At 45.9% G+C, this 27,735-nt stretch overlaps 2 protein-coding genes across 2 annotated transcripts; both read left to right on the top strand.

The window, feature by feature from the left end:
- Positions 1–654: 654 nt before the first annotated feature.
- On the top strand, positions 655–11,524 carry RNF114 (ring finger protein 114). The gene is made up of 6 exons (XM_077832037.1): positions 655–828; positions 2,665–2,815; positions 5,189–5,295; positions 6,035–6,149; positions 7,818–7,925; positions 8,300–11,524. The coding sequence occupies exons 1-6, from the start codon at positions 701–703 to the stop codon at positions 8,363–8,365; spliced, it is 675 nt and encodes a 224-aa protein (XP_077688163.1). The 5' UTR covers positions 655–700; the 3' UTR covers positions 8,366–11,524.
- Positions 11,525–22,930: 11,406 nt separating this feature from the next.
- Positions 22,931–26,935, top strand: SNAI1 (snail family transcriptional repressor 1). Its single transcript, XM_077832135.1, has 3 exons — positions 22,931–23,036; positions 24,660–25,175; positions 26,681–26,935. Exons 1-3 carry the CDS (start codon positions 22,958–22,960, stop codon positions 26,860–26,862), a joined length of 777 nt encoding a protein of 258 aa, XP_077688261.1. The 5' UTR covers positions 22,931–22,957; the 3' UTR covers positions 26,863–26,935.
- The last annotated feature ends 800 nt before the right edge of the window (positions 26,936–27,735 follow it).

Here is a 27,735-nt window from a genome sequence, read left to right as displayed (position 1 = left end):
TATGAGAGAAAAAGCACCGCTTGGGTTCCAGTGCCTCCATAGTAAGTGCTGCATGAGCTGTACACACATAGAATCACTGAAATGCTGCTACATCTGCGGTGGAAGGTGGCAGCCAAAGGCCCGTGTCACACCACATACCCCTTGAGGGAAGGAGACAGGAAATTTTAGCTAATCTACCAGTGGCCGGTTGTATCTATGCCATGTTGCTTCCCTTTTCTCCATTCCTTGACTGTGCTCCGCTGCCCCGGTCACGCCCTTATGTGCCTGTGCCCCATGCCTGGGTACTTCCCTGCCCACTGTCCACAACCGCAGGTTCCTTTACTGGGGTCACCTCCTGCCCAGCTCTGACCCCTGGGCATGCCCCTTGCCAGCTGCATCCCGACAGGCTGCCCCCTGCCCTGCTAGTCCTTCACCAGACTACCCACACCCTTCCCTGCCCAGGTCTCGCCTCCCCCAGCTCAGCCCTGGGGAGAAAAGCACGTGACTGGGTGTGGGTGGAGCTGAAGAAACTGGGCCCGCTCTGGGGCGTGGCTTGGTGGCGAGGGGGCGAGGCTCGACAAGGCCGCTGTGTCGCGCGTGCGCGTTAGGCCGCCGCTCGTTGCCTACTCGGGTGGGCGTGGCGGAGGGCCAGCCCCTTTGGGCCGCCGTCGCGGCGCTGGGGCTGCTTTGCGGAAGTGCACTGGCGGGCGGCCGGTGGAAGATGGCGGGGGTGGAGAGCAGCTCCCGGTACCCGGAGGGATCGGCGCTTCAGGACCCGCTGTCCCGCTTCACCTGCCCCGTTTGCTTGGAGGTGTTTGAGAGCCCGGTGCGGGCCCCCTGCGGCCACGTGTGAGCGGACCCCCGGGGATGGCCTGGCGCGGGACGGGGGGAGGGTCTGGCACCCAGCGGGGGGCTCCGTGGTGGCAGGGGTTGGGGCAGTGGCGGGGATCCATGGGGAACCGGGGGCCCAGAGTAAGGGGGGCCTAGGCGCGGGCACTTGGAGGCTTCTGGAGGGGGATAGGAGGGAACTGGCTTCAGTACGGGGCCGCCCGTGCCCCCTAATCGCCCCCGCCCTGGGGAGAGGGTCTGAGCCCTGCCGGGGAAAAGGGCCTGTTAACGGTGTAAGATCCCCATGAAAAGCTTTCCTTGGGCTTTAACCCTCCCCCTGGAGCCTCTTAACCCGTACGGGGCAGCGGGGCCCAAAGCCACCGGTCATTTAGTTGAGGGGGAGCTTTGCCTGAGTAAGGATTGAGAGATTGGGCCCTTAGTGGGATCGCTTTCGAGCAGCTGGCGGAAAATCCGGCGGCCCAAATGGACAGCCGTGAGTGCGGGGAGTTCCGAAGGCTAGAAAAGGCTGGAGAACCAGCGGGCAGATTCCTGGAAACGATACCTGGGAGGGAATAGAAACCGAAGCAGTTTGGTTGTAGGTAGTGTGCGCTGGCGAAGGGGAAGTGTTGAATTGATTAAGGAAGAGGTTCGGCCTTTTTCTTTTCGGGTATATGAACTAATCTGCTGTGAAGTGGTGTGAGTCTTGTATGGAAACACTAAATAAAATGTGGGTGATATGAGCGAAGGATAGAAGGGCTATGAGTGGGTTACTGACAGGATGGGTGGGGTACGCAGAAATAAGATCTCTGGCTGTGACTAAAGTGAAACTTAATTACAGTTCTGTCTGTGCTGGGACAAAATGCCCTCCCTTCCAGTAAAATTCACAGGAGACGGCCCCTAAAAGGAAATATGCCCTCAGGTTAGATCTGCCTAAGGTTAACCACAATCTGTTTACATACCTTTAAACACGGTTTTCCTTTTCTACACTAAGGGAGAAGTTGTGGTCAGAACTGTCAGTTAAAATATTCTAGTTAATGTTTTCTAACATGAGATTTTCTTAGCTGAAATGTACTGTAAGCTTTATGGCAGGGGTTCTCAAACTGGGGGTCAGGACCCCTCATGGGGTCATGAGGTTATTACATGGGGGAGGGTCGCAAGCTGTCAGCCTCCACCCCAAACCCCGCTTTGCCTCCTGCATTTATAATGGTGTTAAGTACATTAAAAAGTGTTTTTAATTTATAAGGGGGGTCGCACTCAGAGGCTTGCTATGTGAAAGGGGGCACCAGTACAGAAGTCTGAGAACCACTGCTTTATGGGGTCAAAGAGGGGAAGGAACAATGTACATCCCTTTGGAGTTCTGGGGTCTGAAGAAAAGGGCTTTGCAGAGGTAGCTGAACCCCCTTCTTTCTCTGCATGCAACTAAGGGGAGTAGTTGGGCCATTTTTTACAAGTTACATTTCAGATTACTATCACTGAAAGATCAAAAGAATAATTTTTCAGTTTGTTTACTTTGTGTTTGACAGCACTTTGTTTAGTCAGCTTCACTCTATAATCATTGGTTTGCGTGGGGTTTTGTGTTGGAAACAGTGAAGAGAAATGCTGAAAAGAGGAAAATGTGGCATAAACCACAAATTGGCAAGAGCATTCAGGGACATGACTTGAAATTGCTTTTAAATTGACTAGATTTACAGTGATTTGACTGTCCCTTAGCATATCAACACGTTGCTGTTTGTCAGTGGATGTTGTCACTTGTGATTTGTCTTTCCTGTAGGGTAGGTCTGTGAGTATTTTTAATTGGAACAGTGCAAACATGTTGTGGAACATGCATTTTTACAAATCATATTTCTCCCATATTAGCTTTTGCACTCCATGCCTGCAGGAATGTCTGAAGCCTATTCAACCAGTTTGTGGAGTCTGCCGCAGTACCCTGTCTCCTGGCAGTAGAGCTCTGGACCTGGAAAAGCAAATTGAAATGACAGAAACCACTTGTGATGGCTGCAATAAAAAAGTATGAAAGCATGAAAAAAGGAAGTACATATGTGGCTGAAATAGGCAAACAGCAAACATGGAAATACCATAGTTGCACATCAGCTTTCTAGGGAATAAACTTTAATTGTGATAAATAATCCACGTGGACTGCACGTAGGGTAACATTAAAAGATTTCCTTTTCCCCTGCCCCTGCCTGCTGTTTCTTCATGAGGAGGTGGGTTTCAAGTAGAAATACACAGTTAACATGAAGCTGAAGATGCAACAGGCTACTGAACTACATGCACTTCTGCAGGGGTAAATTCTGTTCTCTAAATACAGTACAAAGTGAAAACTGTGTTTTTTGAAGCAGACGGATTGGGTTCTTAATGAAAATTTTCTAATAAAGAAAGGTGTAACAGAATTTTATTTACTGTGTTTGGGGTAGTCACTTAAGACAAAACTGTCTACGGTTAGTATTTTCTGTAGATGTGAAATTCTGTGTATGAAAAAATACTTTAATACATTTTATTTCTAATGATAAGGAAGTAACTAGTACTTCATGTGAACAATGCAGTTTAGGAATTATTGGACACCAGGTAGGGTTGCCAGTTTTGTTTGGACATATGCCTGGAAGTTTCCTCACATGATATAGTCTTAAAGATTAATCTTTAATTCCTGGAGATTCCAGGACAATCCTGGAGGATTGGCAACCCTAACACTGGGTGATGAGTCCTGTAAATAATAATAAACACTAATGAACTTTTGTTACTTTGTTATGTGACACAAAGAGTGAAACTTCTACAGTTACTATAGTCCAACATCTAAATACTAAGTTAATTTCCTCAAGGTGAATCAAAGATTAAGCATTTAAAACTATTTAAGGGACATTATCATGTTAAATATACTTTTTCTATCTATGGTTACTAAAAGTTTGATTATTTATTTTTAGTTTCTCATTTTTATGCTGTTTGCTTTTTGTATTTAATTTAGCTTAAGAATGTGTAACAGCCCAATGACTTTCACTTCTGTTTCTGGTTGGTTTCGTTTTTGTGCCCTGATGTTAGATTAGCGTCCTACTGAACTAAAGTAATTCCCAGTCTCTCTCTTGGCCCAGTGACTGTTCTACTGTCTATAAATATTTAAACAGTTGTTGGACACAGAGAGAGAATGGGAACTGCTCTCTAGTCTGGTGGTGCAGGCATCCACCTGTGAGTTGGGAGATCCCAGGTACAGTCCCGCTGCTCCAATCACTCATTATTTATCAATAGCGGAGCAACTTTGACAGGAGAGACTGAGGGAGCCCTACCTCAGAATACCCCATAGCTCAGTGGTTAGAGTGTCCTCCTAAGAGGTGAGGGGACTGCTGTTCAATCCTTTCTTCTTCTCTGGCAGAGAGGGGGAATTAAACCTGGGTTTCCCACATGCCAGGCAAGTGATTTAGCTACTGGGCTAAAAGCTGTCAGGCAGGTGGGCAGCAGCAGTGCTGCTACTGCCGAATGCCTGTCTTCCCCTCATTTATGGGCCCCTGCTGGGCTTTGGTGGGAGATGAGTGTCTGGACACCTAGAGGGAGGCAGCAGTGTACATGTCCTCAAGCAAAACATAGGTGCTGAGGGAACTTTCCTTCTGAAAAATTTAGGTGCTTACAGAGATTTGTAGTTTTATGTATTGCAGTAGAGCCAAAACTGGGACTTAGGTGCCTAAACACCTTTGTGGATCCCACCCTTCATAACTAATGTTTAAATATCTTTGCTCTTCACTTGATGATGTAGCTATTGGTATGTCTCACTGGCGTCAAGACCACACTTAAAACCATTTTCTTATTAGCATTAATAGAGACGCTAGTGGTTTAACCTGGGTAAATATGTTAACCAGAACAACATAGCTAGCTTGACTTCGATTACTAAAGTTCTGTTTAGGAAAGAACCTTTGTCCTCTGCATTTCTTTGGCACTGTTAATATATCCCTGGCATAATACTCTGTGGGGTAGATATTAGAGTATATCATCTATCAGTAGCCTACTTCCACTTGATCCTGCTGTTGCGGGGAATAGTGAAGGGAAGATCTAGAAAACTGACTCAGTACAAAACAGATATAGTAGTTTTCTGCATGTAAAGAAAATATAAAATAAGAATTACAATGGTCAGGTAAACAAGTAGTCCGTTGTCCTAGGCAATAAAATGCATTGTGTCATTAACAGAAGAGTGTTATAGCTTCTGTTTATAGCTCTCTAATCTATTCTGCCCCATGTGCCAAAACATTTGGCTTTCGCTACTTCAGTCTCGTCTGAACATGAAGCTTCTTCCTATAGCAGATTGTTTCTAGATTCCACTGTTTATTTGCAATCCTTTTTTGAATTTTTAATTGAAAATAACCTTGCCTGTTAACTGCCTGCCTCTCTGTCACTTACCTAGATGTACCTCTCAAAGATGCGTAGTCATGCAGCTTCTTGTTCAAAATACCAGAATTATATAATGGAAGGCGTTAAAGCTGTAACTAAAGAACCACCTCGTAACACCAGGTGACTATGCCTCTTGAAACATTCCTTTTTCAGATTGGTTAGAGGGATGCTGTTGGGTAACTGATGTCCAAAACTAAGGTTTTGAATGGTAGTGGTTTTAATTATCTTGGAAAAGTTTTTTCTTTTCTTTGTTTGGTTTTAAACGTTCCAGTGCATTGCACCTGTGTGCCAGCAAGTGAGATTGAAAGCAATACAATTATTTTGCACAATATTTACTTTAATCCTCTGATACTGATGTTAACGAGGCCCTAATCCTGCAATCGAGTGCACAGGCATGCTGCTCCATTGACTTAAATTGCCCAAGCAGACTATTGTAGGATCAGGTCCTAGGTAAGGGAAGTAAGGAAATGACTGCACTGCTCTATTAATCTGCAGTGTAGCATATCTAGCACTTAATTGTGTGCTTTATTAAAGTGTTGCAAAATATAATGAAGAAAGCAACTTGAGGAATAGTGTCTGTATACTTAGATATATCTAATATTTGTAGATGCTGAAGAATAAGTGCTGTATAAAAGCTAATTGTATTAAGAATTGTGTTTGTTTAAGATGTCATCTGGTAACTAATAAAGAAAGCAGGTTCTTAAATTCAGTTTGCTTGCATAATGTACACTAAGGGTTTAATTTCCAAGTAGTCTGTATTTGAAGTATCCTCTGTCAAGTGACCTTGAATAGCCAGACACACTCTGGATTTTAATTCACCTTTCTATTATATAATTTTTATTTATTATTTATTTTACAGGAATGTTCCAAATCGTTTTACCTTTCCTTGTCCTTACTGCAGTGAGAAAAACTTTGATCAGGAAGGACTAGTTGAACACTGCAAAAAATACCACAGCATGGATGCAAAACAAGTGGTAATATTTACAGTATCAAACTCAGTACAACCGTTTTGATGAGGAAATCTGGTTATTTGGTCTTAATGGTAAATCTCTTGGAAACTACAGAATCAGGGACCTTACACGCACACACGAGCATGTACTTGACTTTAAGCATTTGGGTACTTCTGTTGACTCCAGTGGGACTACTTATGCAAATAAAATTAAGTACCTGCATATTTGTTTGCAGGATTGGGGCCTAGCTGTTAAAAATCTGAAGTTGGGTGTGACACGGTCATGGGTGCACCCACTTTGAGCCATTCTTTCATATTTTAATTTTTTTCAAAGTATTACAGCCTCAAAATAACCCCAAGCAGTAGTAATTTAATAAACCAAACATCTGGAATAAAATACCAATTTAGATAATGTCAAAAACACACTTTTTTGAGGTGTGGGGGGGAAGCCTGAGTCAGACAAACCGTCATAAAGACGTTAAGGTGTCTTAGAATTAACAAGTATTAACACATGCCTATACTGCAGCTTGTAAAAACTCAGTTTAAAAAGAAAAGTAATCTTAAACTGCCTGCACCTGCAGACTATTCAAAATGGCTCATGTAGAATGAAGTTTTATCATTAGATCCTCTCTATACCAGAGGTGGGCAAACTACGGCCCATGGGACCATCCTGCCCGGCCCCTGAGTCCCCAGCCTCTCCCCTGCTGTCTACACCCCACCCCCACCCCCTCGCAGTCTCGCCACACCACCAGAGCTCTGGCCTGCTGCTCCTACCTGGTCTAAACCATTCCCTACATCCTCAGTAAAAGAGTAGATCGCTAATCTGTTATGTTAAAAATGTCTTGTAATTGATAAACTCTTTCTGAAGGTATGGCAGGAAGTAGAGCAGAAACTGCAAAACTTACAGAAATTCAGCTCTAAGAATTAATAGCGCTTTCCTTTGTGCCAAGGGTGGCTCTGGTATCTTCAGGAAATGCCTCAAGTTTCTTAATTTAGAAAGGAATATTTCTTATTCCATGCAGACATGTATCTTCTGTAAGGGGATAATGGGGGAGGAAATACTTTTTTATTCTTGAAAAACGGAGGATGAAATACTTCTACAAAACAAGGAACTTTATGCAATATTCTAACTGTCAGTACACAAAAAGAAAAGGAGTACTTGTGACACCTTAGAGACTAACCAGTTTATTTGAGCAAAAGCTTATGCTCAGATAAATTGGTTAGTCTCTAAGGTGCCACAAGTACTCCTTTTCTTTTTGCGAATACAGACTAACACGGCTGTTACTCTGAAACCTGTCAGTATACAGAGGCAGCTCAAAATTAGGAGTTAAATTCAGAAACCTAAAATCTGAATCAAGAGTTCAATGAGGAACCAAATATTCTAGTGTTGGCAAAATGTTCTAAATTTGTTTCCTGTGACACATGAGTGTCTTATGAGGCTGTGTTTATAATCGCCACAAGCCTATCAAATCATTTTTTCCTTTCATTTTTTACCATTCTTTGTTTTTTAAATCAGCAATTTGGGGGTGAGGGCACATGACTGGCTTTCAAGAGGCAAACCTAGATTCCGGGACTGTTGTAATAAGAATGGTCTCCAAAGAAGTCTTTGGTTCTGAGGACATTCCCCACGAACTCAAATATAAATGCAATTCAGTATTCAGGTAAAATTTGTTTTCATGGCTTTTTCTCTAAGGTTTGCCCAATTTGTGCCTCCATGCCATGGGGAGATCCAAATTACAGGAGTGCTAACTTCATGGAACATCTTCAGCGGCGACATCAGTTTTCCTATGATACTTTTGTGGTATGTAATGAGCGCGTACTGTTAAAATCTGTTTCTCTTGTAATATCTGTTGTGACTTGGATTAGGTTTTTGAAGGTAGAAATGCCACTAATAGCTGTTTTAGGATATTCCTTAATCTTGGGATATAGCAAAATGGCGGCTGTTAGTTTTTTTTTCAACTGCTTCTGTGAAATCTGTTCCATCTTTATGCAATCCTGATGGGGGGCAACTCACCTCGTTGTTTTATGAGGTAGACAAATCGTGTTAGGTAGATTGTGTGTGGGCATTTGTTTTTTTTAAGTACCTACACTTTCTGAATGTTTGTTCTCATTAGTATCCTTGTTCAATTATTAAGAAGTTAAGTTTCTAATGCACGCTGCCTCTTTTGTCTTTAGGATTATGATGCTGATGAAGATGACATGATGGCGCAGGTTTTACTACGTTCCTTAAGGGATCAGTGAACTAAGTGGGAGATAAACTGTATGATACCAACCTTCCATTAGGGGAAAATGCACAGCATCCCTGACACCTGTCCCTTCTCACCCCAAGATGATCTCCGACATCTGAAAATAAATATGGAAGATTTTTGAAGAACTGCAGTTACTTGGCTCCAGTACCTGATCTCTCCATACATTACTATGGATTTTCTCTATGTTAGTGGTCTCTTTGCTGCTGCTCATCGACTTCCGGGTAGTTCTCTTGCTTCCTTCACTCTAAAGGCTTGACTACACTTGAAACACTACAGCGGCATAGCTGCACTGCTGTAGCGCTTCAGTGAAGATGCTGCCAACACCAGCAGGAGGGGTTCTCCGGTCCATGTAGGTAATCCACCTCTCCGAGAGGCCGTAGCTAGATCAACAGAAGAGTTCTTCCATCAACCTAGTGTTGTCTATACTGAGGGTTAGGTCAGCTTAACTAAATCACGGGGAGGTGTGCATTTTTCACGTTCCTGAGCGACGTAGTTGGATTGAGCTAATTTTTTAGCGTAGACCAGGCCTTACACCTGGTCTGTGCTTAAAACTTGTACTGGTGTGGCTGTGTCAGTTAGAGGTGCGAAGAAACCCACACCCCTGATGGACATACCTATGTCTACAAAACTCCCAGCTATGTCAGCAAAACTCTTATGCTGACATAAGAGTGCTTCTCTTGGCATAGAGGTGGTGGTGGTGTTCCTAAACTGGCAGAAAAACTTTGTTGATGTACACTGCATCTCCACTAGCGGTCTATGCTGGTAAAGGCTCTGTAGTGTAGACACACAGCTTAAGTTTAGCCAGTTGTCTCCACATTACTACTGCCTGCTCTCATTTTCCTTCCCCTGTTCCTGTATCCTTCTGTTCTCTGTGTTCCTTTCTGATTTCCTCAGGTCCTGTAAACACTCTAAAGCTTCAAGAAGAAATGGCCTAAATTGACTGTTGAAGACTATCAAAAAAAAAAAAAACAAAAAAAACCCACTTGCAAATATATACTTCCTAATGTTGATTGAGCATTGGAAGCCATTTTTGGTGAATGGAAACTCTGGTTTTGGATGCAACTGTCAGAAATTTGGTTTGCATTTTAAGATTACCTAATACAACTATGGATTACACTTTCTTTAACAGGCTTTATAATGCTGGTAGTCAGCCTAAAGGCTATACTTAATACATTGTAATAAGTAATAAAATATTACTTATTTTATATTAAATTATACACTAACAATTCTGTGCACCTGCATAAGAAACTGGTTCACCATATTTATTTAGTTCAGCAGCTGCATGTTACATACTAGCATAAATTTATAAACAACTGTATTCTGGTGACAAATTTCTAGCCTAGAAAGTACAACTCTGTATTAAAAAGATAGTTCTTACTATTTTTTAAAAAAAAAAACCACATGATGTATTTTTCTTTGTGATACGTCTAGTATTAATCAATCTTATGTGCTGTCTTGACATTTTATTTTTTTTACGTCTTCGGCATTGGTTTTCTACAGTTTGAACCATTAAGCATTAAATGCAGCCTTTCACTGACAGAGGAATTCAAAAGCAAAACACTTAACTTTTATCTCTGCTTTGTTTTTTAAACTATAAAATGTTCCTATACATTTTCGGTTGTCCTGTACCTCAGGACAACCTGAGAGTAACAAATTGGATTAATAATACGTAGTGTTTATACCCACTCTCTGTATGCTTTACAATTCTAACAATGGTTTGAACACCTGAGCTTCATTTAAATTAGATTTTCTGGTGTCTTCTGAAAGATGTGATTTTTAAACAGGTGAAGCTGTACTTAGAATATGGTCTTCATGTAATTTGTGTATACAGATATAGTTTTATGGCTGACAGGTGGAAAGCCAGGACACACAACTCAAATATGTGGTACACAAAGGTACGGTACATTCCATTTAAAATGTGTGACTGTAACATGCAAATCATAGTTTCTGTAATTAGTATTTCATATGCAGTGACACACTTGATTTATGATGTCCCTTCTGTTGATAGGTCAAGTGTAACACTCCACCACTTCCCCATACCCATGGAGCCAAAAGCTTCATTACTTATGTCTGTTGGGGGTGAGCTTCAATCTGATATGAAAGAAGACTAAAGCTGATTGTTATGTCTAATGGTAACTATTGCACTAACAACTTCATTGTCTGAAACTGAAGTAAAACTGCACCAGGGTCTATGCTTTCAGAATTGACTGGATTTGCTTACCTAACTTCAGCACACAGTTATAATTACTTGCACAAATTAGGCACCTAAATGCTTGTGCAATTCAGAACATGCAATTCTGAAAACTAGGGCCCAGAGTGTGTTTTATTGATGCATACCCCAGAGAATTATTTTTCTATAATTATATATAGTTTAATCATCTTTAGAGTCTTCGTCAGCTGGCTGTAACTTTGAGACCATGTATTGGTGACAACAGAATTCAGACATGTCATCTAATGACCTCTACTAGTGTGGTGGTTTATGTTCAAGTGGCTCACTGTTAATTCCATTAGTGGCCAGCAGTTGATATTACCTTACTAGAAAATGCTTTTTGTTTTGTTTTAACTTTTTTTTAATTGGTAAGTTAGCACCTAGAAGCTTCAAATTACTGGGGTCCCATCCTTAGCTAAGCCTCCCATCTCTACTGGGTCTTTCACTCCCTTTTGTGACCTGTTCTAAGTAGTGGTTTAAAGAGTTCCAGGTAAAATGGTTTGTTTGATGTTCGGCCTCATCCACACAGGCTGGGCAAGCTAAGTTTAAACCATTTTAAACTGAACTTGGTTTTAATATGACTTTGCTAATTTGGAACAGACCAGTAATCTGCTTGACTTGTGTGTTGAATTTTGAAAAGAGTTTCATACAGTGCTATGAAAATATAAACTACTATGTATTTTTGATACTCTGCTCAGCAGAGATGTTAACATCTTTTAACACTTTTGGGTGGAGGTTCCTAATATTGAATTATAGAATTTCTAGGTTCTGGCTAGAACCCAAAGTCTTGTAATACACTGACTGATTCCAGATTTCTGCTAGTATTTAAGTGCACTTCCATGTAATTCCGATAAAATGTTTCAGAAAGCATCCAAGCAATGAAATTGTCTTGTTCTGGCTTTTGAAGACCAGGTATAAATAAATTTCATATAATTTATAAAATGTTATCTTTATGTAAACTTCTGTAACTTCCCCATGGTTCCATATTGTTCTCTCGGCTCCTCCCTGAGGGAAAGCTGTGGCTGGCTCCATAACACATCGCTGGGTCCAATAGAAATGCATGGATGCAAACACAAGAGACTACAGCTCAGTCTATGCAGAGATATTTTGTGTAGGTTTTTAACATTGGCAGCAGCTATGCTGATTCTAAATGTTTTAAATGCAAGTGTAGACCGGACAACTTTTTAAAACCAATTCAGGTAAGCATGGTTCAGACCGAGCTGGAAGTAACTCTTATCTGATTGGGTTTTGTTTGGTGTATATTAGCTCTTAACACTGGTGCAGCTGCACTTGATTCTAAAGGTGTGTACTAAGTTTTCTAGGGTAGACCAGGCCAAGTTGGTGTAGGAGGACCTTCCCATGGATCTTTATCTTATTCTGTAGCATTTGAGCATTCCTAGTTTGTAGTTCTTCTGGCTGTAAAGAATAATGTGAATGCTTTTGTGTTGTCTTGAGTCTAGAGCTAGTGTGAGCTTTGTGTCCCCTTCCCTCTTTCAGTGAGATGGACTCTGAAGTCTAATTCAGTTTAATTGCTCACATTAACAGTGTAGCAACATGGTCTGGTCAGATTCTCACTCTTCTTTTAGTTGAAAGGATATTCTACATCAAATCAGACTGTCAGTTTATTGTCAGAGGGGTTGGGTGTGGGTTTCAAATTCAGGAGAGGTGAAAAGCTGAGAGCAAGAAATAGTTTGGGTGCTCATGGAAAAATAGATGACCAACACTCTTCTAGTTTTGCATTTCAGCAGATAAATAGGAAATTGAACAATGCCCGGGCACCTGTTAACCTTAGAATAGCAGGACTTACAGGCATATGAAATACATAATAACTCAAACTGTAATCAATACTTAATGTCACAAGTTGAGCAGTAATGTGAAATATGGTGTGCACAACTCAAACTTCAGTTCTTTACAAGTATTAAGAACTATGGCAAAGTATTTTTAAAATACCCATGCCTGCTCCTTTAGCAGATAAACAGAGATAAAATACAGATTGTGTTTTATCAGTACTTAATTACTCAAAGTAACCAATCCCTAGATGCTCACTTTACAGTGAGGTTGGGTTGGTGCTTTGTATAAACTTTGTTTATCCAGAGTGGTAGCCATGTTAGTCTGTATCAGCAAAAACAATGAGGAGTCTTTGTGGCACCTTAGAGACTAACAAATTTATTTGGGCAGATAAATTTGTTAGTCTCTAAGGTGCCACAAGGATTCCTCGTTTTTGTTCATCCAGCGTTCAGAAACTCTGTATTAAAGATGGGCTTAGCCAACAAATGCTAGTTGGATTTCTTAACCAGGTGCAGTGTTTTCTGAACGAGTGTGAAGTACTCTGCCAGAGCATCTTTCAACTCATTGTCAGTAGCTGCGCTTGAGGCCATAGCATATCCAACGTGCTCCTTGTTGGTGTTTATAGTTCCAAAATAGGACAGATTAGATTAAGTCCCAGTTTCTAGGACTGAGATGGCATTAAAGAGGAGACTTAGCAAGAAGGGATGTCATGCAGTTAAGCAGAGGGGAGGGTGTTCTTGTTTTGAAGTAAAGTTTATCCTCAAGTCAGATGAGGAGGTCTAATAGATTTGCTCAACCTCCACCTTATCAAGTAGCGATGAAGGGTGACACCAACAATCCATGTCTTAAACACAATCAGCCTCGCTTCATTACAATGAATCCCAGTGATGACATGTTAAAAATCTCAAACAACTTTCCATGTGACGGATGCCTGTGATATACAGTACTAATGAAATGTATCCTGGATTCTAATTTCTCCTGAGTTACAAAGGCACTAGGCCTCTGACTATCTAAGTTACTCATCTGGCCCCTATCACTGCAGTATTTGAGTGCCTCACAATCTTCAGTGTATTTATCCTTACAACTCCCTGTGAGGTAGGGAAGTACTATCTTCCCATTCTACAGAATGGGGAATTTGAGGCTCAGCGGGTGTATCTCCACTGCACTAAAAGACTGGTGGCTGGTCCAGGTCAGCAGACTTGGGCTCATGGGGCACAGACTGTGGGGCTATAAAATTGTAGTGTAGACATTCGGGTGTGGGATGGAGCCTGGCCTGAGACCCCCTCATGAGGGGGAGGGTCCCAGAGCCCAGGCTGCATCCCAAATGTTTACATTGCAATTTTATAATCCTGCAAGTCTGTCAGCCGAATGGTCCAGCTTACAGCTGTGCCAATTGTCTTATCACAATGTAGACAGGCTAAGTGACTTGCCCATGGTCACATAAGAAATCTGTGGTGGAGTAGGGAATTGAAGCCAGGTCTCAAGTTCTAGGCTAATGTCCAGCCACTGGACCATCCTTCCTCTACAAAGGGTGAGCTTGGTTGTGCTGCTGGGCTATTCTCTGCCATTCACCCTGTCTGAACAGTGAGTAAAAAAGCAGAAGCTCCTCTCTGAAAACCACATAGCTTCTGTTTGAGCTCGTGTTGCCATCCAACTCTCTTTGGATAGTGTCTCTCACAGCATCTCTCTCATTCCTTACCCTCCACCCCCTACTTCACCGCTGAACTGAGATAAATAACTTGTTTTCTCTTCCCTCCTTGAGAGTTAGAAAAGGGAAGAAAGTTGGGGGATGTGAACAGTGAAGAGCGGGAGACATGCAGCCTCCGTTCTGGCTGGTAGTACCTGCTGAGAAAGGTATTTATCCTTCCACTACAACAACTGCACTCCTGTTACCAATGGGGGAATTTCTTAAATTATTTCACTGGGGTAGAAAAGGCCTTTGGAAAGCTGCTCACTACTACCATCTGTTGTCTTCAGCAATAGTTTGACTATCTACAGTCAGTTATGCCACCTTCTGCCCAGATTCAGCCGCATCCATGGCTGCTAACTCTCCCTTAAACATTTATATCCCCTGAAGTCAACTTCACTGCAAGGCCAGTTGTCAAAAGTCAGAAATGTAGTCCTGCCCTATCCCATAGCCAAACTCAAGTTTGGAACTAGCCTTCCACTTCCCAGGCCTTGTCTGACATAGGAGAAAATGTGCTTTGTGGGGGGAGGAGGAGGTCACTCAGGATGGCACTACCTTACCTCAGCTTACACCAATGTGGACAGTTTTAAATTGCCTTGATTTTGGCAGGTCAATTATAGCTTCCTCAGCCATGGGTCTGTTGGGGGACCTTTGCTTTATGACTAGATAGCTAGAGTTCACCTCAGCCAGCTACAGTGAAATAAAACTACACTTGGCCTTGTCTACAGTAGGGTTTTACAACCTGTTAGTAATCTCATTGTAAAAAATTCTTTCCTAGGGTAGATGTGGACCTCGTTAAGCCGTGTTGAGTTAATTTGAATAGGAAAGAATCACCCTTTTTCCTCCTTGTCTAGACAAGGCCTAAGGCTGCATATGGAGAAAGTATCTTCTGAGTGCCCTACTGCAGTGCTGGCAACTACAAAGGAAGTGACTGCAAGCAAGGGAAGTTGGGTAGCAGCACTTAAAGGAGCCATTTGTCCATCTGCAGTGGTAGATGGAGCCAAATTGCTACTTTTTAAAACAAAAACACCTTTCATCGGAAGGAGCTGTAGGTTACCCCCTGTCCTAATCAATGCTCAGGACAGCATGGAAGAGGAGCAAGAAGGGATAAAAAAAGTGACAATGGATGAGATCCACTAAGGTGCTTAAGTCCCATTTTCAGCCACTGCTGTGATCCACAAATCTGCTCAGCTGCCTAAAGTCTGTAGGGGTCTACATTCAATCAACGCCTAAGTTTTTGCAGTAAAAGTTCCCTTGGTGCTTGTTTCTGCCTCAGAACATGTGCACTGCTGCCTTGCAGTAGGGGCCTGGGCTTGGGTCCCTAAGTCCTATGGTGAGTCATAAACTGGGGAAGATAGGCATTCAGGTGCCTAACTCTGGGCAGTGCAAATTGACAGGGCATGTTCAGAGACTGCCTACACAATGGATGCAAATTCACATGCAGAACTCAAACAGCCTGGGGGCAAGGACTTGAACAGGAGAGGGGGAAGTCCCGCACATCCTGGATGTGTACCCTAACCAGTGAGTTAAAGGTTATAAGGGAGGTCTCTGCTAGGTGGTTGGGTGCCTACATGTTAAGGCCGTAGGCCAGTCTTTCTGCAGTTCATGAATCGCTTGCAGAGATAGGGGTGCCTCCCTATAGCTGGGATTTAGGTGCTGAACTCAAAGCAGGTTAAGCACACAACCCTCTCCTCAGCACCTCTTCTTGGCTCGCTGCCTAGCATGCTGGCTTTGTGGATCATGATCAATCACAGATCCCACAATGTACTCAGATGTTCAATACTTCGCAGCTGATTATACCCTACACCCACCTCTTTTTCATACTAATTTTAAGACAGTTACCGGGATCTTCTTTGTGAGGAAAAAAAGAGCAACTCTTTGTTGTGTTGAGATGGTCATGTCTGGAGATTTAGCCCCATGACTCCAATTAACATTAATTGTAATTTCATGGTTAAATCCCCATGTTTTGCAGTGATTGTCCCTAAATTCCTTTTTCATAATGCTCTTTTCTATTACATGGAAAATCACATCACAAAGAAGCTATAATGGCCTCTAAACAGCAGAGGGAGTCCTTGCATTTTTGGGAAACTAGGTGCAGCATCTGTTTTGACCAATGTGAACTGAAGCCATATATACATTGCAGGCAGCCTGTCTTGTGGGCCTCTTCTCTGTCAGCTGTCATCAAACCCCCTTCTTTAGAGTATTCCTTAGACTCGTCCTCCAGCATTTGTTATAATGGTACCATGTCCTACAGAGTTGCAAAGCTGGGTCAAATCATGCATCTAAATAAAAAGTCTATCAGTCTAACGTGAAAGTTGCCTCAGTGAAGTTTTAGAACTTGCTTTTTGTTAGGGGAAAGTTCCACTTGCAGCTCCGGCCCCTCAGCACATGGGAGTAACTGTAAGATTTTTGCTGTACATCAGGATATTTTAAATGGCCTCCTATTGGGCGGAGAATTTAAAAATGAGAAAATCCTAAATAGATAATCTAGCTCATCTCCTGGCTAGCGCTGGATTTCTCCCTGTGCTTTATCTGACTAGCATTTCAGAGCTGAGGGAAAAGAGGCTGCTCACTTCTTAAAAGGAAACCACTTAAGACAGGGTGGGATCTGAATTACCCAGGAAAGAATTTTCTGTAGTATCTGGCTGGTGAATCTTGCCCATATGCTCAGGGTTTAGCTGATCACCATATTTGGGGTCGGGAAGGAATTTTCCTCCGGGGCAGATTGGAAGAGGCCCTGGAGGTTTTTCGCCTTCCTCTGTAGCATGGGGCACGGGTCACTTGCTGGAGGATTCTCTGCTCCTTGAAGTCTTTAAACCACGATTTGAGGACTTCAAGAGCTCAGACATAGGTGAGAGGTTTTTCGCAGGAGTGAGTGGGTGAAATTCTGTGGCCTGCGTTGTGCAGGAGGTCAGACTCAATGATCATAATGGTCCCTTCTGACCTTAGTATCTATGAATCTAAGTGGGTACTGGTAACAAAGTCCCCCAAAAAGGGCAGGCTATCAGCACTACCCACCCAATAGGTGCAATGAGCAAGTGATGGGCAACCCTGAGCCTTGGAGACTATTAGGACAACAAGGGAGCAACAGAAAATAAACACAGGTGATCCACCCAAGGATGTTTTAGATTTCTGCACACCATCAGGCAACGGCGTGGATCTTGCCTGGGTGACTTGCATTCTGCAGACTCCGTGCAGACCTTCAATTATAATTCTCTCCAAAAGCTATTTGACGTCAGGACAGTCAGTGCAGGGATGAATTTAGCCCAGCGTTTTTTGCCGCCTTCTCCTTTTGTTTGTGGAGGGCCCAAACCATTACCCATGTGCCCAAGGGCAAACCACTCCTCCAGCTGAAGTCAAAACAGCCAAATGAAAGGAGTGACTGCTGCTCTGCTCATCCGCTTTGGCCCACATCCTAGCAGAAAGCAAGCTCTGTAGAACAGCAAAAGGCTAGTGCTGGATGCAGAAGAGAGATGATCTACTGTGCCATCAAGGGATTCTCATCATGTTCTTTCCCCTTCCTCCCTCCCTCAGCCATTACAAGACTGAAGCCAACAAGCTCTGTTGGAACCAACAGGAACTTAAGGCTTTTATAGCAGATGGCTGGACCAGTGCTGTCAAGTTTTACAGTAAAGGGGAAATTTAACTAATTTGAAAGGGCCGAGGGTCAGTGTGAGGCAGAAACAAAAACTTTGGCTGAGCCCTTTAAAGAGAAAAATAATTCTTCTCTATTGTGCCAGGAAAATGGCAATTCTCACTCTCCTTTGGCAAACTGGCTATGTTTGCCACCCTCCCAATAACCCCTGCCTAGTGGTGAGCTGAAACATCTATGGTGTGGCCATAAACCCCGCAAGCTGGAAGTCAGTACCCACTTGCATTAAAGCTCCAAGTGGCCATGATTCAAATAATCATCTCATGGGGGGTGGGGGTGGGGAACTGACCACTCTTGTATATGGGGGCGGGGAAAGAGGGACCTCAATTAATTTTGAGCTCACATTAAAGATCCGTGCATTCTGAACGGCCCCAGTGTTTCGTCGCTGATTCTTATCCTCCAGGAAAGAAAGAAACCCAAACCAAACCGATCACATGAGATCAGAGCAGGTGCTCCTCCTCCCCACCTCGGGGTGCCTGGGTAAGGCTGTCCCCTGCTACAGCTCACCCAGCTCCCTGTTTCAACTTGCCGACAGCCGCCAAGGTGCGCACGTTTGGAAGCCAGGAACCCTCTCGGGGCTTTGTTCATGACAGATGGGGAATAACAGGGGTCTGCACCTTTCCTGTAAGAAAACAGAATATTCCTAACTGTCGGCGGGTTGCAAAGCTCCCTTTCCAAGCGCGCCCGAAGCGATGCCGGGTTGGAGTCCGCAGCCAGAGTGAAACAATAGTCCCGCCGGAGGTGTGAACTGCCCCAGTTCGTCTCCATGGGGCGTTGGAGGGACACCATCAAATTTAACACCTTCCTGTCTGGGAAGTTTTTGCCTACTGCTGTGACAAGTAACACTCACCCTTCCTGTAGAGGAACAAGCTCAGGGAGTGGGAGAAATCGCTTCCTCTGGTAGCGCATTTGGCAGCGTTTTCCGTAGGGCGGTTTCACAGGTTTCCCCATGGGTGTAGTTTCTCCCGTTGCTTGTGGGAGTCTTTTCAGGGGTACACGAAAAAGGGGAGAAACTTAAAACAACAACACGGGGGGCAGTTCAATCTTAAAATTAAAACTGACAACAAACGGCAGGAGGAATTCAGAGGCAGGGCTACTACCCAAATCTATCTTTAGCTGGCTTTCAATCGGCTGAGGTTGGCTGGTGCCTGAGGGTAACCTGTCAACACTGCTAACTGTTGCCTTGCTGATTGTTTTAGCTGCACCATCAGTCTGTTCTGGGCTCATTAGGACAGCCTGGGCCGGGTTTGGGTTGGATCCCCTCGCTTCACTTCCTAATCGGACCCCCTGCTCCTACAATCCCGAGCAACGGAATCTGCCAGCCCTTGCATGGCGCTGTGCTTGCTACTAGGCAGGTTTTCCTTTTGCTCGTTAGAGGATTCCTCATTAGGGAGAAATACTGAAACAGAGTGAGTGCTGGCCCAGCACGTGTTCCATTCACCACGGTTGTCAATGGGAACCTCCCTACTGACTTCAATGGGAGCTGAATCTGGCGGCTAGATACACTGATTGAATCAACCGTTACAGTCCATGGATAGACGCCAGTTGACTTCAACAGGTTTTTGTTTTGGTTGGTTTCTATCAGGTCCCTAATACCCTGGCTAGACAGACAGCTAGAAAGAAATGTATTCATCAGGAGCAATCAGCAGGATTTACCAGCTGTTTTCTGGTTTAAACTCACTTTTCAAGTTTTTCTTCAACTAAAATGCCTCAGCACTCTGAGGACATATCTGTGCCTGCTAAACTTATCCCTGCTAATAACTGCCCCTTCCTTACAGTCAGCGCTGCCTGCCTCAAGCAGGATTCGTGTCTCATGAAATGGAGATGCCTTTGAAATTCATTCGCTGTGCACCTGAGCAGAGGTCAGACTTTTCCTACTTTCATGGGTATTTGCATCTGGGATTTCAGTGTTGGGGAGAGCCAGGAGGATAGGATCTGAACTCAGGGGGAGTGGGTCGGTATTTAAACTGAGGGGAAAGAGAATAGTGCGGGCTGGTGGGGGTGTTGTCCGTCACATGCCTAGATCCATTAAAGAGCCTCTTTATTTCCAAGAAAGGGTGAATTTTAGTAAAACTACATGGTAGAGCCATTGGGGGTCGTCCTCTCCTCCCCCTCCCGCGTCTAAGTGGCACATTTGAGCTGCAATTCCATTTTCCAATTCCTCTGCTGGCTAGAGGAGCATGGGGTTGACAAGATTACACATGGCTGATACAATTAAAGGTACACAATTACACTATGCCTAACTTGATTTCTGAAATGATTTTCTTTACAATGGAGTTTGCCTTAGATGTTAAGTAGATCACCTGTATCTCTGGCTTGAGGCAATGCTGGTCTGTGTGTCTGATACCCTCTCGCATATCATCACGTTTGTGTGTTTAGTTTTAATGCAACCACATCACCTTGGTACCAGCCAACTGTATTTTGATTTTTAGATTTCCTTGGACAAAAAGCTTGATACGTTTTACACAAACTTCATTTCCCGTCGAGAAACAACTTCCAGCCACTTCTCTAAATCACGCACCTATTATAAATTCCTCCTTGGATCATTTAAACAGTTTTATAACTAATTTGAGCTCTTCAAACCACCCCTTCAGTCAATAGCACCTCACTTTATGACCTATGGAAATGTCTCCACCTCCTCTAACTTCTCCTAATTGTGTCAATTTTGACTCACTCCAGCACAATGGGAGTTACCAACTTGAAAGGGCAGTGATCTGGGCCCGATCCAAATCCCATTGAAATCAATGGGAAACGGCAGTGGGAGTCTTGTCCCTGCTTTTAAAGAAGAGGAAGGCTCAATAGGTATTAACTTTTATGGGAGTTTGTTCTGAGTTAGAACTGCAGTTTAGCGCGCTTTTGTTGTACCTGCAGGTACACACGTATTTTTAAAAGCAATGGAACACACGAGTGATCAGTTTCGTTGAGGGGGGACCCTGCTGCTCCTGTCCATATTTTAAGGAGTTCCCAGCTACAGCCATAAGAGTAGTGAATCATTACTGTACTAATAACAACGTGATTTTTACATCCTCTAATTTTATTCTAGATTTTTAAAATAATCTGCGTTGCAGGTTTTCATTCTATCTCCCTCTATTCAAAACCAGGCAAGAAATTATTAAATGCAGTAGTCCAATACATGAAGAGTAGAGAGTGGCTAGGGATGTTATCCCAACAGAGCAGGCCCAGAGTTGTGTCTAGGTTTTTCTGTCTCTCCACCATTTGGGTAAAGTTATTAGTTATTACTAGAAAAACTGCATCGATTTAACCATGTACATTTAAAATCAGTCTAGTTAAACCAGTGCAAACGCCAAATGTAGATTAATTTAAAGCCAATGTAGACACACTTAAATGGGTTTAACTCTTGCTTAAATCCGGTTAGTTTAATAGGAAACTGTTTAATCAGAGAGGAGGGGGTGTCTTAAATTCAGGGCTGTCCCGGTGATATATGGGTTTGGGGCATTAAAAAAAAATCCCAGTGTAAACTGTAAAAACTCTTCCATGTTACTGATTATTCCTCTCCCCTCCCCACACCCCGATTTTTAAACCCTTTGAATTTGAACCCTTTCAAAATAGCAGCTCATCATGAAACTTGTCTCCTGCAATAGCAAGGAGAATAAATCCTGATTTATTCGGATCTGACTACAGTTTTCGATAACTACCTGCAGAGGGCGATGCTGACCCAGTTTGGAAAGAGCTGGGGGAGCCTCTGTTCCACGCGGTAGTAGTGCATTTGTTTGAAAAAATGAATTAGGTCAACAACTAAAATCGAATCAATTCAAGGCGTTTGTTCTTGTCCTAAACTGGGCCTGGCGCACAGCACCTTGTCTGGAACAATGAAATAGACAGAAGATGTGTGAGAACAGGTTCTTTGATGATGGCTTTTCACTTTAATTTCTATCACTCTGTAAACTCCCATTTTAGTGCCTTTTAGTCTAGCTCCTTTTTAGTGTCTTGCCTGTCCCACTTTCCCCCGTGCTTGATGATGTGCAGATACTAATCTAGCAGCTCCCCAGCTTGCTTCCAGGCCTCCTCACAGACATCTGTACCAACAGGCCAAATTATCCTCCTGGGGCTGAGATCTAGGCTGGGCTGAGCCCTCTTCAATCCCCCCCTTGCCCAGGGCTTCCCTGGCCCGCACCTGCTGTCCCTGGAATGCGGAGGGCGCAGGTGGCATCTGGTTGACACGTGTGGGCTTGCAGCCTAGGAGAGGAAGCAAAGTTCACCAAAGAGACAGGAGTTGTCTTGAAATCTGTGCTAATGCCTCCCTTTGTGGCAGCTCTTTAAAGGCATGTACTGCTTTGGGGACCTAAACACCCAGCTGGACCTCAGCACAAGCATATTAGCTTGCGCAAGTCTCCCCAGAGAAACCCCTTCTTTCGGAGAAATCCTCAAAAGATGGACCCAAACTGGACCTCACTGGATGTGTTCTGTGAGAGAGGTCCCAACTATAGGGGCTGGGCCTAGGGAATTGGTTCTGCTTCTGGTGGAGGCAAGAGCCAGCAGTGATGTTCAAGTGCGGTCTGGATTGAAACTTCCCCAAAGTCTGTCCATGGCAGCGCTTGGACTGTGTCCCGAGCCAGCACAGGGATCAGAGGAGGAGAACATGTCTGTGTATTGCTTGAAACCTGAGAATATATGTGCTAAAGGGTGAAATGGACAGCAATAAAAGGAGCCTCCTTGGGCACCGCAGCCGGACTCTGTGCATTTCCCACCTAGTGCTTCCCCACTGAATTCTGGTGCCTTTGCAAAGGCGCCTCTGACCGGTATCTCGGGGGCCCTACTTGCTCTTCTCTGTGCCCCACACGTCTGGGGGGGGCTCTTGGCAGCCCCGCACAATGGGACTCGGCGGGGTCAGCGGGATGGGTTTGCCCGCGCAGGCTGCAGTGCGCGCAGCGAGGGGCTGGCCGGGTCTCTGTGCAGAAGCCTCACCCAGTCCTGGCCCAGCGCCCTGGGGCGCCGGGAGCTCTGGCCGTGCTGGGACGGCGGTGCTGGGCGAGAAGACGCTGCACCGACTGGACCCTAGAACGGCGGAGACCTCCCCGCCGCCGGCCATTGGCTGCCAAGTGACAAGGGGGCGTGTCCGTCTCGCCCCCTCCCGGGCCCATATTAGCCGCCGCGCTGGTGGGCTGCTGAGGTTGGTTGCGGCAGCCGGGATACTGGCCGGCGGGGGCGGAGGAGTTTCGGGCCAGCGTCCCTTGAAGGCCCGGGTAGCTGGGGAGAGCGAGCGAGCGGAGACGCGCCTGGCCGCAAGATGCCGCGCTCCTTTCTGGTGAAGAAGCATTTCTCGGCCAGCAAGAAACCCAACTACAGCGAGTTGGAGAGTCAGACCGGTAAGTGTCCCTGCCGCGAGGGCTGCAGGGGGGCGCTGCGGGTTGGGCACGGGGATGGAGGGGGGCGCTGCGGGTTGGGCACGGGGACTGGAGCTGCAGGGAGGCGCTGGGGGCTGGGCACGAGGATGGAGAGCGGACTGGGCACTGGGATGGGGGGAGCGGGGCACGGGGGCAGGGATTGGCAGGGGAGCTGGTCAAGGGGCAGGGGTGGAAGGGGAGCTGGGCACGGAGGCTGGAGGTGGAGGGCGGCGTGCTGGGGGCTGGGCACGGGGATAGGAGCTGGGCACGGGGGCAGGGATTGGAAGGCGAGCTGGGCAAGGGGCAGAGGTGGAAGGCGAGCTGGGCACGGGGGCAGGGGTTGGAAGGGGAGCTGGGCACGGAGGCTGGAGGTGGAGGGCGGCGTGCTGGGGGCTGGGCACGGGGATAAGAGCTGGGCACGGGGGCAGGGATTGGAAGGGGAGTTGGGCAAGGGGCAGAGGTGGAAGGGGAACTGGGCACGGGCATAGGAGCTGGGCACTGGGGCAGGGATTGGAAGGGGAGCTGGGCACGGAGTCTGGAGGTGGAGGGCGGCGTGCTGGGGGCTGGGCACGGGGATAGGAGCTGGGCACGGGGGCAGGGATTGGAAGGGGAGCTGGGCAAGGGGCAGAGGTGGAAGGCGAGCTGGGCACGGGCATAGGAGCTGGGCACTGGGGCAGGGATTGGAAGGGGAGCTGGGCACGGAGTCTGGAGGTGGAGGGCGGCGTGCTGGGGGCTGGGCACGGGGATGGGGGCTGGGCACGGGGGCAGGGATTGGAAGGGGAGCTGGGCAAGGGGCAGAGGTGGAAGGCGAGCTGGGCACGGGCATAGGAGCTGGGCACTGGGGCAGGGATTGGAAGGGGAGCTGGGCACGGAGTCTGGAGGTGGAGGGCGGCGTGCTGGGGGCTGGGCACGGGGGCAGGGATTGGAAGGGGAACTGGGCACGGGGACAGGAGCTGCAGGGAGTCGCTGGGGACGGGGTGTGGGGCCGGAAAAGGGCACTGTCCGCACTGTGACTTCGCCAGGCTGGTGCGCCCCGGGCACGGGAAGCTGCGCGTGTTGTGTCCAGGGCGCCACCCACGTGCGAACACCGCGGGCTTGAGCAGAGGCAGGGGAGCGGCCTGACGGCTGCCGGCCTGGGGCTGCGTTGTCCGCCCCGGGATCTCCGGGAGGGAGCCCGGCATGTGGCTGCTGCCCCATTGCTGGCCCCGGGAGGTTCTGGCTGGGCGCGCTGCGTGGGCAGCGCACCTGCCTCGCAGCCTGAGTCACCGGTGCCCATCGCCCAGCCTGCGCCCCGGGTTAGAGACGCCGCCCCCATGATCCGCTCGTGGGGTCGCGCTGCAGAGTGACGCCCCGCTCTGCGTACGGCACCTGCGGTCGGAGCGTGGCCTTGCCAGGAGCTCTGGGCCCCCACGGCAGCCCCGGGAGCGGAGGGAGCCCGCCGCGCGCTTTCTCTGCGCGCTTCGCGCTGCTGGGGCCCGATTCTGCCCCCAAGCCCATTGAGTTCTGTCAGCGGTCCCGGGATCAGGCCCCTCCCCAGCCTCGCGCTCCCAGTGTGGCTGCGCATCCTGGGACTGGCTAACCACCGCCCGCTCTGCTTCTTTCCAGTGATCGTGTCGCCCTTTCTGTACGAGAAGTGCCCCCTGTCCCTCATCCCCCAGCCGGAGGTCCTGAGTCCGGGGGCCTACTACCCCCCGCTTGTGTGGGACACGGGGCTGCTCTCCAACTTCTTCACCTCGGAGACGGAATACAAGACATGCGCCGCTTCCCCCAGCCCAGAGCCCAAGCCCCTAGACCTGACCTCCCTGTCCAGCGAGGAGGATGAAGGCAAGACCTCTGACCCGCCCAGCCCGGCCTCTTCTGCCACCGAGGCCGAGAAATTCCAGTGTAGTCAATGCAACAAGTCCTACTCCACCTTTGCCGGCCTTTCCAAGCACAAACAATTGCACTGTGATTCCCAGACCAGGAAATCTTTTAGCTGCAAGTACTGTGAGAAGGAGTACGTGAGCCTGGGCGCTCTCAAGATGCACATCCGAAGCCATACCCTGCCCTGCGTGTGTAAAATCTGCGGCAAGGCTTTCTCCAGGCCCTGGCTGCTGCAGGGCCACATCCGAACCCACACAGGTAACAGCTGACTCTGGAGTTTCTCCCTTATCTCCTCCTGCTCCTGCCTCAACCCCCAGGCCTGCAGCCTGAAGCGAAGCAACAGTTTTATATCTTATCTGGGGGAGATAAGGGCTCTCTGTAAAATGGCCTTTAAATACCTTTCTGGTAAAATCAGGGGGCAGATTCGTAGTGGGTGTAAAATCAGGGTAACTCCAGTCCTTTCAAATTGCACCCCTTGAGGATCTGAGCCCAGGCGTTCTGAAGAGCGCAGAGTTCATGTTGAAAGCTTGAGCAAAGATGCACTTTCAGTGACAGTTCTGTGGTTTGGGTGTGTTCTCACCCTTCTGTTAAATGTCTTACCTACGCAAGACCACTCCTGCTCTTCTCTGCCCCTCTTCCTTCCCGCATGCTTTTTTAGCTCCTGGAGTAAAGTTCACATTATAATCTGCAGTCTTTCCTTCTGTCTAGTGTCAGGGTTGTGGACACTGGGGGGAAACTTGACCACCTTGATATGAACACTGGCCTGTTATTCAGCATCTCTTTAATTCTCCAGGCATATGAGTCCCTCATGAATCAAGGAGGATAAGCTTAGTTCCAACACAAAAGCATCATTTCAAACCTCACTGATTTTCATTGTTTGGCTAATGGTACTATTGAGCAGGGAGTTGGGCACGCTGAAGGCTCATGGTCTGTGTAGGCAGGTGCTTTAATGTAGCAATGCTGTTAGCATGGTGCACCTGTTACTGTAATGCCCCAGGCAAAGCAACAGACTTGCAGCTGCCAGCCTGTTGAGGCTTTTAGCTTTTAATCCAAGAAGTATCACATTTACAATGCATCTCCTTCAGCATCCTTTGTGCTTGCCACAGGGATAGTTTAATTGTTACTTGGCGCTGATTTCACACCCTCTTAAAGTACTAAAGATGTTGTTTGAAGGAAGCTAGAAAGACTTAATTGTGCTTTCTAAATTGACCAGGCACATTTCTTTCTCCAGCCTTTCTGCCAGGAATTCACCCTGCTTAGGCTTTTCAACACTGGGAGGTGGATGAACAGAAAAGGAAATAGCTATACTCCAGTTTTAGAGTCCTCTGCTTTCAAACACTGCCTGCTGTGACACAATTAATAATACTTATTGTTTCATCATATCACAGTTATGTGCAAACAGTCAGGTTCAACAACACCAAACTTTCCCATGAAATATTTGTGTCCTTAATTACTTTGTGAAATCGTGGGGTTTTTACCTTTCTCTGGCTTTACTTTTCATACAATCTCATTTAACTGTTTGGGAATGCTCTTTTTACTACCAAATTCCTAAGTGTAGAATTTTGTCTAAGTGGATCACGCACATACCAATGTACATGCATTTATACAGAGAGATTTATAAATGTCCTTTAAAATCTCAATAATACTCAGCACTTCTTTTCAAAGAGCTTTTAACAAACTTTGCCCATTGAATGGCTCACTCTTTGATATTCTCCATGTGTTGATGCACTGTTTAATTGTGAATGCTTCTCTTTGTTTTATAGGTGAAAAGCCTTTTTCCTGTACACACTGCAATAGGGCCTTTGCTGACCGCTCTAATCTCCGAGCCCACCTGCAGACTCATTCAGATGTAAAGAAGTATCAATGCAAAACCTGCTCCCGGACTTTCTCCCGAATGTCACTACTTCACAAACATGAAGAAACGGGCTGCTCTGGAACTCGCTAAAGGTTCTAAACCCCAAGGACTCTTACATGCAAATACATGTATTGTTACTAGTTTCTATAGGAGGTAGTTTCCTTCATATTGCCATTACAGTGTCTATGAAGCCCTGTGTATCCAGTTGCTTTGGGCCTTAAATGATGTTTTTTACCATGCTCTTCATCTTTATACCTCTGGCGCAATTTAAAGGCCTGATCCTTTTTCCATTGAAGTCAATGGTGAAACTCTAATTGACTTCTGTTACCACAGGATCAGATCCCCTACTGTGATTGACTGTGCCTTATAAAATGAAGGCATGAACCGAGTTTCCCTCAACTCCAGCTAAATTCAGTGGATGCAGGATCAGGCTTATTGATATCAATCTGAGTGTTGCTATAGACTTAACAGGTGCCTGTTGGTTGCTGAAGGCACTCAGCACCTTGCAGGATTGCGCCCTGAACCATTACATACAGCTGGTCTGAAATATATATCACAGTTGTGTGTGTTGTTTTGTTTTATTTTTTTAATGAAGGACAAAAGCGAAGTGTTAAACATAAACCCCTTCTTCTCCTTGATTGTGTATATGCGGCCTGCAGAAGGTGTAACTATGCAATAATACAGTATCACATTAGTTCTCAAGCAGCTGCTTCTCCCCCAGCACAATGACAATTTGCAATGCCTACAAGATTAACAATGTCCATAAAAGGCATTGGTAGCCATTTCAAACAAGAATCCTGTTTACAGAGCAGCTATGCACTCAAGCACCTGTTAATATGACTCTTAACAACTGCTTTTCAAGAGAACTGTGACTAATAGCAGGCACTTGTCAGATGATACAATGGTGGCTTGTGCAAAGCACTGGCCATTGACAGGTGTGTGCCAAAAGAGCTATTTATGGTT

Source organism: Eretmochelys imbricata, chromosome 13 (genome assembly GCF_965152235.1).
Source record: "Eretmochelys imbricata isolate rEreImb1 chromosome 13, rEreImb1.hap1, whole genome shotgun sequence".
Taxonomy (NCBI): Eukaryota; Metazoa; Chordata; order Testudines; family Cheloniidae; genus Eretmochelys; species Eretmochelys imbricata.
Note: the sequence above shows the minus strand (reverse complement) of the source record. Positions and strands in the feature narration are given on the sequence as shown.